Source organism: Chenopodium album, chromosome 2, assembly GCF_948465745.1.
Source record: "Chenopodium album chromosome 2, dcCheAlbu1.1, whole genome shotgun sequence".
In the NCBI taxonomy this organism is placed as follows: Eukaryota; Viridiplantae; Streptophyta; class Magnoliopsida; order Caryophyllales; family Amaranthaceae; genus Chenopodium; species Chenopodium album.
The window spans coordinates 7,170,099-7,182,226 of record NC_137835.1 but is presented as its reverse complement, the minus strand read 5'-3'; the positions used below and the strand labels follow the sequence as shown (position 1 = coordinate 7,182,226).

Below are 12,128 nucleotides of genomic sequence, written 5' to 3'. Positions count from 1 at the left end.
TTTTTTTTTTTTATTTTACGCCCAAGCTTACCTTTACCATATCAGTTATTGACGTTTATTATCGGTTTGCCTTTCACCAGGTCTTGACAAGCTTGACTTTAGCCGATTAGGGTTGCATTCTGACGGGAGAGTGAAGCACCAGTGCCCGGATCGGCCAAAGAAGTCATACGACACCCTGCCCTCTTTCGCTACCAGAGCCTCCACAAAAAAAAGAAAAAGGCGACCAGGATATGGCCCCTACCGAGCGCACTACCAAGCCCCGCACCCTAGCTGTAAAAAGGGGTGGCGGGAATGCGTCTAAGAGGACTTCCGAGCCCTCCGACCGAGAGCCACAGAAGCAACAGAAAAGACACGATGGCGACACGGCCCCTCTCCGTCCGGAGGTGCAGGAATCTTGGCCGGATGGAGTCGTCAACCTAGAGGACGAGACCGAACCCCAACCGGCAAAGAAGCTGACGGTCACCCTAAGAGATCCAAAAAGTCTTGGGGTCAGCACTGAGGTCAGAACCGGCCAGATGGCCAGCATCGAAAAACCTCCAAGCAGGGAGACGACAATCATCTCGGGGCGCACTGGCGGCCTAAAGCAGAATGCTTTTGTCCCGGCTGGCGTCACTGATTTTATCGAGATTCCTCACGTCAGAATCCCGACAGAAGTCATTGACGGGCTCGCTGTGCCCTCTGGTGCTGCCGGTGACCCATGGCACCCCCGGATCAACGTCAATCGCGGAGAGTCTGTTCTCAGTGACGACCCTGCGACCGGCGGAAGCATGGGGTGGAGGGTACTCAAGGACCTGGCGACGCCAGCCGACAGGCCTGTCAACCGGGCTGCTGCTCCCTGCGGTCAGCTAATGAACAACATGCTCCGGGTAATATAGCATTCTTACCTACTAGATATGTATCATATCTGTGTAACATATTTGTGTTCTCTATATTGCTGTTTATATTTATTAACGGCAATGTCTGTTATCGTCTACTAGACCGTCAACTCTGCTGTCGAGGTGGTACACATGTACCAACATTATCAGCGCGTCGCCGATAATGCTGAGACCAAGCTGAAGAAAGCTGACGACGCTTGTAAGCTCGTCGTCAAAGAGCGCGACAAGGTTAAATCCGACGTAAAGACTTTGCAAAAGCAAGTGTCCGAGCTAAACAGGAAGCTGACGGATCAGGAGCTGCTACAAAAGAAGGTAGCCAGCCTTGAGCAGAGCCTGAAGGACGAGAGGGATGCTAAGGCAAAGCTGGCCAGCCAAGTTGAGGAGATGGAGCGCGACAAGCCGGGAATCAGGCGCCGAGCCGTTAATCGGTTCCTGCAGACCGACCTCTATGCCAACTTGCTGGTTGACCGGTACACTGCCGGCTGGGTCTCTGCGCATCGCTGTGTGTGCAAAGCGGAGGGGTGGGATTCAACGAAATGGCAGGCTGTCGAGAAGGCCTTTAACGAGGAAAGGAACCACTCTCCTACCAGCTATGAGAGTGAGTACTTTGACGAGCTCCCCCCGCATGCTGTGATAACCAACTTAGACCCACGCGAGTTGCCGGAAGCGGAGTTTGATGACGCCCTTATCAGTAGCCCTATTGCCACTCATGCTGGTAAAGATGGGTCTGCCGGTCCCTCCAGTAAAGAAGCTGAAAAAGAGCCTGTTAACGCGGGTGAATCAACCAAGGAGGCCGACAAGAATTAATCAGGAGGGCAGTCATCTCTGGGCTGTAATATTCATGCTTGTCTGTATCTGTTTTATGCTTCAAACGATTATATCCGTCTGTATTATGTCACATTTTTTCTTTCAATTGTTTTGAACATTTTATTTGCGTATGTATGTACTCGTTACAATTTATTTCTCCCATCTTTACCGTAATCTTATTTAATGATTGCCCTCCTTGATTTTTAACACGAATTTACGTTTTCGGCTTTCAAAATTACACTTCTTGGTATTTTACTTGCGATTTAAAATTTTTGGAAGACCCAAAAACGCACTCAACCTTGTTATCGGTATTTTCAAAATACATCTTACCAATAATACTTTTTATTATCGGTATTTCCAAGATACATCTTACCCATAATACTTTATTATCGGTATTTCTAAGATATATCCTACCAATAATACTCCCCGAGTTTTTCGGCAGAATTTATTCGTAAACAAATTCTGGGAAAACTCTGGAATGCCTGTGCTGAATATCGGATATAAAACACAATGAGATAAAGTATCCAACCTTTGTCAGGCTGAGCAAAGGCAGTGGATCAGACCGCACTTTCAACTCCCCTTGAGGTCCATTATCATTATTATTACATATATTTTTTTTTTTATATATATTCCCTCACTTGAACGACTGAGTCAGCTAGCTAGGCTGTGATCAGATCGTATCGAAAGTAGGTAATACGATTATAGGTATCGAAATAGATTACAATACTAGCAAGTGTCGTTAACATACGTGTGACAACATGTCATCAAATAGATACATAAAATAGAACATATTTACGTTTCACATGAAATACTTTTTTAACACACTAGCGTTCCAAACATTCTTCAGGGGAACACCTTCAAGGGTCATTAGCCGATAAGACCCTTGCCTAAGTGTTTCATATATTTGGTAAGGCCCCTCCCAAGTCGCGGTGAATTTACCCTCTGCGTTCCCTTTACCAGTCGCGGCTGTTCTACGCAGAACTAAATCACCATCTTCCATGGGCCGATAATTGACGCGCCGATTATAAGCATGTCTCATTTGGTTTTTGTATGCCGCAGACTTTATGGCAGCTGTCAACCTTACTTCCGGTAGGAAATCCAATTGCTGTCGAAGCAGCAAATCATTTTGACTTTCGCAGAAGTGTTGCACCCGAAAAGAAGGTAATCCCACTTCCGCCGGAACCACAGCCTCTGAGCCGAAAGCAAGGTTAAAAGGAGATTCCCCCGTTGTTTCCCTTGTTGTCGTACGATTTGCCCATAAAATTTCAGGTATCAGATCTGCCCACAAGCCTTTAGCGTCTTCTACCTTTTTCTTAATTGCCCCTAGTATCTGCTTGTTAGCGGCCTCAGCTTGGTCGTTTGACTGCGGGTGACATACCGCCGCGTACGCAAACTTGACTTTGTAGATGCTTAAAAAGTCTTTTACCGGGCTGCAATCAAATTGTGAACCGTGATCAAACACCATTGCTGTCGGCAATCCGAAACGCGTAAAGATGCTTTTCCAGATAAACTTCTTTACCTCACTCGCTGCAATCTTTGCTACCGGCTCTGCTTCTATCCATTTGGTGAAGTAGTCTATCCCCACAATCAAGAACTTACGGCCACCTGTTGCTGACGTAAACGGCCCAATGATGTCCATCCTCCACTGAGCAAATGGGATTGGGTTAAGAATGGGTGTTAAATCATTTGGAGGTTGGTTAATCACCGGGCCGTACTTCTGGCATTTGTCACATTTTTTAGCATATTCCATGGTATCCGCATTTATTGTCGGCCAATAGTAGCCCCGTTTCATTGCTTCTAAGGACATTGACCGACCCCCCGCATGATTACCGCAATCACCCTCGTGTATTTCTTCTATCAGTCTTGCCGACTCATAAGCCGTTATACACCTTCGTAGCGGTAACGAAAACCCCCGCTTATACAACAAGCCTCGGAACATGATAAACCAGACACTGTCTTTCTGGACCTTTCTTGCCTCCGCCTTGTCGGCAGGAAGAACATTATGTACCTTGTAAGCCAAAATATCATCATACCATTCTCGTCCCGCAGTCGTGCAACATACATCCTTAGGAGGTTGTTCGTCAATACTTCTTTCTTTCAAAACCTCCACCATAACTGTCCTTTCCAATTCATTGAAGCTTGAACTTGCGAGTTTAGCCAAGGCGTCTGCCTGTGTGTTCATTGCCCGAGGAACCAACTTGATTTCGAAGTATTCTAGACCAGAAGTAACACTCTTGAGTTTTGCCAAATATGCCGTCATACTTGGCTCTCGAGTTTCGTAAGTGCCGTTAAACTGATTTGCCACTAATTGAGAGTCAGTTGTCATCTCAATGCACTTTGCTTCCGCAGATATGCACAGTTGTATCCCTGCTAACGCTGCTTCGTATTCTGCCTCATTGTTCGAAGCTTTGAACTTGAACTTAACGGCATACTCGAACACATCTCCCTGGGGAGAGATCATAATTACCCCAGCCCCTGAGCCGGTTGAAGCAGATGAACCGTCAACTGATACCTTCCATGTGCCGGCATCATCTTCCTCTTCATAATATGACGTTTCGACGATGAAATCAGACAAAGCCTGGGCTTTGATTGATACCCTTGGCTTATATGTAATAACATATTCAGATAATTCAATCGCCCATTTAAGCAAACGGCCAGACGTTTCCATCTTTTGCAAAGATTTCTCTAACGGCTGGTTCGTTAAGATATCAATTGCATGCGCATCAAAGTAAGGACGCAATTTTCGTGCAGCCACAACTACTGCATACACGATCTTCTCTATTACCAGATACCTTCTCTCGGCAGCATTTAAAACGTGGCTCACGAAGTAAATTGGCAGTTGGATCTTTTGCCTCTCTACTAGGAGCACTGCTGCTACCGTCTTTGCTGAGGCCGAGATATAAAGCTGCAACGTTTCTCCTTGTTCCGGCCTTGCGATGGTGGGTAAGGACCTCAAATGATTTTTCACAACCTGGAACGCCTTAGATTGGTCCTTCCCCCATTCAAACAACTTGTTTTGCCGCAAAATTACAAAGAATGGTAAGGCTTTATCAGCTGACTTGCTGATGAATCTTGTTAACGCAGCCATTCGACCGGTGAGCTTTTGTACATCCTTTATACACTTTGGTTCTGGCAAGCTAAGAATCGCCTCAATCTTATCAGGGTTAGCGTCTATACCCCTTTCGCTCACCATGAAACCGAGAAACTTTCCTGATCGGACGCCGAACATACATTTCTCCGGGTTTAACTTCATCCGGTAGCGTCAAAGGGTTTCAAAAGTTTCTCTCAAATCAGCGACGTGATCCGTAGCCAAACGGCTTTTCACAATTGAATCGTCCACGTACACCTCTACATTCCTTCCTTTCTGGTTCGCAAATACCTTGTCGACCAGTTTCTGATATGTGGCCCCAGCATTTCTCAATCCAAACGGCATAGCCCTGTAACAAAAAACTCTGGAATCGGTAATGAATGCCGCCTTGGTTCGATCCGGCTCGTATAAGCTGACCTGGTGATACCCAGAGAAAGCGTCCATGAAGCTCAGTAGCGCGTGACCGGAAGTTGAATCTACCAATCTATCTATCCTCGACAAAGGATAGCAATCTTTCGGGCAGGCTCTGTTCAAGTCCGTAAAGTCCACGCACATTCTCCACTTCCCTGACGGCTTCTTTACCATGACCACATTCGCTAACCATTCGGGATATGTGCAGGGTTCGATAAAACCGGCCGCTAGCAATTTGTTCACCTCTGATTGAATAGCCTCCATTTTCTCTGTTGAAAAGTTCCTTTTTTTTTTCTGTCGAACAGGTCTTGCTCTCCTGTCGACGTTGAGCTTGTGCACTATGACGTCGGGATGTATCCCGGGCATCTCGTCCGCCGAGAAAGCGAATACGTCAGCACTTTCTCGCAACAAATCCACCAAATGGCAGCGCGTGTCAACATCCATATCAGATCCCACACGCACTACCCTACCGGGCACTCCGGGCTGCAACTCGATCTCGACAGTCTCGCCTCCCGGGGAAGGACGTGGAGCAGTTACCGGCCTAGTATCAAAATTTTCCATAGCCAAGTCATGCGTGGAAGGAATTCGTTCTCGCTTGGCTGGTGTCCGTTCACCAGCTGGCTGTCGGCCCGGTTGCTTCAATGCCGACACATAACACTCCCTTGCCATAGTCTGACTACCCCGTACGCGCTCTGTTGTTCCCGCGTTGGATACATATACCATGGTTAAGTGGTACGTTGACACCACAGCTTGCATGTCATGAATTAAAGGCCTGCCGACAATGGCGTTGTAAGCGGATGGCACGTCAATCACCAAAAACTCTGCCATGACATCTCTTACTGCCGGACCCTCTCCCATTCGAACCTGAAGAACAATGCTACCTTCAGGTCGTACCGTCGATCCGTTGAAGCCTATCACAGGATAGGACACTGACGTCAAGTATTTTCGGCCAATCCTCATGGCATCAAAAGCCCTAGCAAACAGGATATTTGCGGAACTTCCGCCGTCAACGAGTGTCCGTTTGATATCTGCTCCATTTACCGTCAGTATCAGCACCAACGGATCATCATGGGGGTAAACTATTCCCTTAGCATCCTCCTCCAAAAAAGATATCGAAAGCATGGAAGAAGGCCGAGGTCGTTCCTCTATGCTCAAAGCGTTCACTAGGTGCCGGTATTCCGACAAGCTCTTCTTGGCCCCGCTTACGGAACCTCCGTATACCGGCCCTCCCGTGATAACGTTGATTGTTATTTTAAGTCCTGTCGGATTACCTCCCTGTCTGGATGGTTCCGCGTGATTCTGCCTGTAAGTATCATCTTGCATTGACTGTTCCCCCTGCTTTCGGTACTCGGTTTGCCTAGGCTGTGAATTTTGCTGTCGGTTGGGACCTGCCTGAGTACGATATTGGGATAATCGTCCCTTCCTTATAAGGTCCTCAATGTTCTCTTTTAGCTGAACACATTCTTCGGTGTAATGACCAACATCTCTGTGAAACATGCAATATTTCTTCACGTCCCGACCCTTCGTTATCATCGGTGCCGGTCGACTCCAATCTTCTCTATTCTGGTTTATTGAATATATTGCCGCTCTCGGGGTGTTTAACTGCGTATAACTACTGTAACGACCCAATCCCCTTGTCGGCCTTCCGGATCGCTGCTGGCCTTGCGGCAGCGCCCTGCTTACCCCATCCATTTGGGAATTCGAGCTATTATCACCTTGCCTTCTGGAGGGCTCTGCCGACGATATCTGACGGCTCGTTTTTAGCAGCTCCTCACTTTTTATGTATTCGTGAGCTTTGGCAAATGCTACCCCTAAGTTTGGGAAACACTTCCGTGACATATATTTTTTGAAGTCGTTGTCACCTAGCCCATTCATCAATGCCATCACGGCAATCTCTTGCTGCAATTTTGGTATAGTGTTAGCCTCATTATTAAAGCGTCTAATGAAATCTCTAAGCGACTCATCCTTTCGTTGTTGAATAGCCATGAGCTCGCCAGATGTCCTTTGTCTCGCACTATTACTTATGTACTGACCTGTGAACAACTCCACTAGGGTCTCAAAGCAGTCAATTGATCCCGGCTCTAAGTTGGAGAACCAATCCGAGGCTGCGCCGGTAAGAGTCGTAGGGAAAACTTTACACCACACAGCATCGGTGTCTGTATACAGCAACATATGACTCTCAAACGCGGCCACATACCGCTTTGGATCCCCCTTACCGTCATACGTACAGGACGGCATCTTTATTTTCTCCATTTGCTGGTCGAGCACCTCTTGTGTGAACGGAGATATTCTGGGCCTCATGATTGCCCTGACTGCCCGCCTTTCCGGGCCACTAGAGATCTCATGCCGATAAGAACCTGAATCTCCCACCTGGGTGCCTTGCGTGAGTTGGCGCTCGGTTGGTGTGGTCTCGTGGCCACGGCTTCTTGACGGTTGTTGTTGTCCCGCCTGGTTGAACTGATTCTCCAAATTGACTATCAGCGGCTTTGTCGGTACCTTATCCCGTAGTCCCCCTGCCGTTAAATCGGCTTCCTTTCTTTTCTTAGACATAGCCCGCATGACCTTGGCCGTTATCTCCAGTTCCTCCGGGGTGAACCCCTCCAAGGGATCTGGGGTCACTGCTCTGCTACGGTCAGGTGTTATGGGCCTATTCATTGTGTTACCGTGAAGGAGATAAGTTTCATCTTCGACCATAACTTCTGGTACTATGGTTTTATTCGCGTTAGCATTAAGGACATTGTTATCGTACTGCCGGTTATCAACTTCTGGCACCGGTACTGAAGTTCCCTTACTTCCTTCCATGACTGTGAGAGGTCCTGTTGGACGATAGAAGTTATTACTATCCCCTCCTTCTAGCGCCAATTGTTCCGCCTGGATTATGCTTCCGTCAGTGTCTGAGGGCTGGTAATGGTTTACCGTCCAATTGCTCACCTACACAGCCAATACAGATTAGCTAGCCCGGGGGTTATCCGGGAATAACCACTCCGATGCTAAAGTTAGTACCTTTGTGAGAAGAAAGTGAAAGAAGAGAGAGAAAGTGTTTTAGAGAGAGAGAGAGATTCTACCTTTGAAATAAGGATTTGTTTGGGTATTTATAGGAACGCAACCAAGCAGGTGCCACCTATACAGATAGGTGGCACGCCGACCTTGGTACTAGCAGGTGCTTACACGGCACTAAGCAGTTGTCCACGTGTCAGTGGGACATGCCACGTTCCGAGAAGCAGCTCTCCACGTGGTAGAGCCTAATGCCGGTAAGGACATGAATTATTCCAGGATTAACTATTTCTGTAAACTGCACGGCACTCTTTTACCGGCATATTATGATACTACCGGTATATCCCGTACACATGGTTTATTATTATACTCTGTAGTTGATTATTGAGATTTTTCTAAATTATTGTACTATTTTTTCGTCAGTCTCTTAATTCTATAATATACATACTTGTATTTGTAACAATTGAGCCACCCACATCATAGTGTTAATTGATTGACGAACTAAAGTAAACGTAAAATTTAAAGACACCAAAATTGAAACTTTATAATGTCTACTAGTGAGTTGTCCTACATTTGAGAAATGTACAAAAACTACCTTACAGGCTTAAGAGTTAATTTTTCTATTAAATTGTATTAATTGAATTTTAATTTTTTCAATATTAAGGAAGTATCTTAAAGACTATTTGTAATCAATCTCTGTTATATAAGCCAACGGCTTATTTAGGTCTTTTGAGAGTAAGAGGTTGAGTCAAATTAGGTGAGATTAGATTAGTTGTTAATTTATTTAGAATGTTAATCCGTTGTTGTACACTTTAACTTGTAAAACTTGATGACAAAAAGTGGGGAAAGATGTCGGGGTTAATGACTGCGCCTCAAGCATAAACTGTAGTAAATGTGTCCTATTAGTCTATCAACTTACTATTTATTTCTATAACATCTTCAAAATAAATTACTATAATTTTTTTATTTAAATAATGTCCGACATTATTTGATCACTCACTCTCAAGCAAATCATGACGGCCTGATATGTTATATCCCATCTTCAATAATAATGTTTCCATTTATAATTCTTCATATATTAAATCATTTGGTATTTCACTTAGCTTGTTTTTTTCGTACATCAATTTGTTATCAACATACGAAGTACAAATGTACATACTTCGTACTTCTTTGACAGTTGAAAGTTAAGAGGTTGTATCGATATTCTAAGACGGATTGAAAAATGTGCAAACCATAATCATTTGTATCAGCTAGTATTATTTTTGTCTAATATAGGATTGTTGTGTGTATATGAGTTTAAAAGTATAATTTCATAGACATTTGATTACTCTATTATTTTATCAAATGAAATACGTAAGAAAAATTCATTTTTAAACAAGTCACTCCTCAACAATATAACGTACGACAACTTACCACGATAAAATCAACTCTAGTTAGTGTGCCTTGGAGTCTTCAATTTTATTATTAATCCTTCAATGAAGTGTACTGTTCAATTATAAAAGTGTATGATCTACTCTTTAGTCTTTACTACAAATACTATGCAATACTATCTACATCAAAAAAAGAGGATGTGATTCTTTGGGACTTTACTAAGTGCCAAGTGGATAAAATGTAATTGGATAAAATAGATGGACCCATGTAATTAAATTAGAAAGCTTTGAAGGACATAAAAATGAAGATGTTTCAGGCACTCACATGGAGGTGCTGCTACACATGAGAAAAATCAAATGATATTATCTTTCTTAGTCTACAAACAATATATATTGCATTCTAAATTAAAACTTGAAGTAACTCCTAATTAATCTTTTACACTCATTTTCTTACATAATGAGGCTCCTTAACTTTCTAACCCCATTATAATATACAAGTAATATATATGGCCTCCTATAGCTATAGCATACTTATTAGTGTGTTTGGTTAAAACTTTTTCTTTTTTTTTTTTTATTTTTTATTTTTTTTTTTTTTTTTTATGACCATTTATTTTGGGGTCCTAATAGTTTCCAGTGTAATAATTATGTTCTTTTCATAATACATATTTATCCACTTAACTAACTATTTTTATTTTTAGCTGTTAAATTTGAATGAAATAAATTGTTGAAGTAATCCAAAAAAAAATCATAAATTAGGCAATTAGCTCTATTGGTTATCAAGGATTTTGCTAGTTGTTATGGATAATAAATTATTAAGGCCGGATTTTTTTTTTCCATTAGGTTTACAATTTTCTAATAAATAATATACTAAATTCTTTTACATTTTTTTAAAAATTAAACTATTCACTCTCAACTCTCCTCAATTTTATCTGTTAGAGTTATATTGACATTTTGATTTATTGAAGTGGTACGAAGGTTATGACAACTCGGAATCGACTAAGACAACAACCGAGTGTATGTAATTTAACACCAGTTCGTGTTATCATATATGCTATCCTTCATAGTGCTCATGTGCAAAGACGTAAGGTGGAGAATTTAATTCAGAGAGTATTTATACACATGCATGTAGGTTGTAGGATGGACACACCCTAGAAAGGTGATGGTATTTTGTTGTATGCATAGTACATAGTCTATTGGTGACTTGATCATTCATGCCCTTGTATTTTGCTTTTCCAAATTAATATATCTCACTCCTGTATGCGTGAAACGAAAGGACATAAAATATAGCTAGCTTACTTTCTTTCTTTTCCTTATTCCACAAGTGAGTGTAAAACAAGGGAAAACCCAAAATATAGCGAAACTGGAACTCAACTTTGATGTGAATAGCCTAGCAATCAAGCATGCTTGTCAAACTTAGCCATTATATTTTAAAGATTAAGTTTTAGGTTACAACATCTTATACTAATTTATTGCTAAACATTAAAATGCTACTTGAAAAAAATACTCTAGATCGACGTTTATATTTTATGTTCTTGTTTTGATTGTAGTCAATATTTATCATTGACTATTTACATCTCTATTAATAAAAATTATATATGATGTTTTTTCGAAAATTCACTATGAAATATCAAACAAGACTTCACATTACTACACTGGTTCTTACATATAGTGAATAATTTAGAAATTTTCCCAAAAATGACGCCCTTACATGTATGAAAACAATCGATTCTAATTGAAACTACTATGTAACATATACTTAGTTATTGTGAAACCACCTCATACAAAATATTGCCAAATACAAAATTATCCAAAGCTGTAAAATAAATATAAATTTAAGAGTTGGAATACTTTATAGCCTAATTAATTAACCACAATGTCTCTGATTTGAGCACGCTCAATGATTGTGTCAAACAGCCAAAATGAGATCGTAGCACTTACATTTAAATTAAACTTTTTTGGTATTAATTTGTCCCACATTGCTTAAAAGCAATTGATTGATTCAGATGCTTGACTTCAACCTAAGTAAGAGGATCCTACTGGATCTTCTTCTAATAAAGGATAAACAATCATTATGTTAGCTCATACTATAATCTAATTTTGGCCCACTTTTTTTTTTTTTTTTTCACAATATTTTCTAGCCATTTATATAAAGTTTGCGGTCCATTAAGAATTCTGGGTCACACATTAAATGCATATGCATGAATCTATACAGCATGCAATGGTGTATATTTTTATTTTTTCCCAAGTGCCAATGAAATAAAAATATTTAATAGAGTTTGCTAGAGCCTAAAACTTGTGCATATACATGTATATATTTTGTTTTCTAGGAGAAATGAAGCTTAATATTACGAGGATGAAGAGCAAAGATTGTTTCATCGTTCAAGAATCATAACTTCACTCAGGTATGTCGTCGCTCTTCGATCGAACAGTAAAAGAAGATATATGCAGCTTCAGCTTCTTTTTCTTGAATGTATAGTGTACATTAGTTTTTGTACAAACATTATTCGAAAGTATGTATGCCGTTTATAATTTTTTTCGATGCCCAAAAAAACATGTATACATGCTGCCGTTTTAATTTTGTTA

General features: G+C 41.8%; 1 protein-coding gene across 1 annotated transcript; it reads right to left on the bottom strand.

The window, feature by feature from the left end:
* Positions 1 to 4,944: 4,944 nt before the first annotated feature.
* LOC145567625 (uncharacterized) lies at positions 4,945 to 7,983 on the bottom strand. Its single transcript, XM_081626949.1, has one exon. It carries the CDS (start codon positions 7,981 to 7,983, stop codon positions 4,945 to 4,947), a length of 3,039 nt encoding a protein of 1,012 aa, XP_081483075.1.
* Positions 7,984 to 12,128: the final 4,145 nt, after the last annotated feature.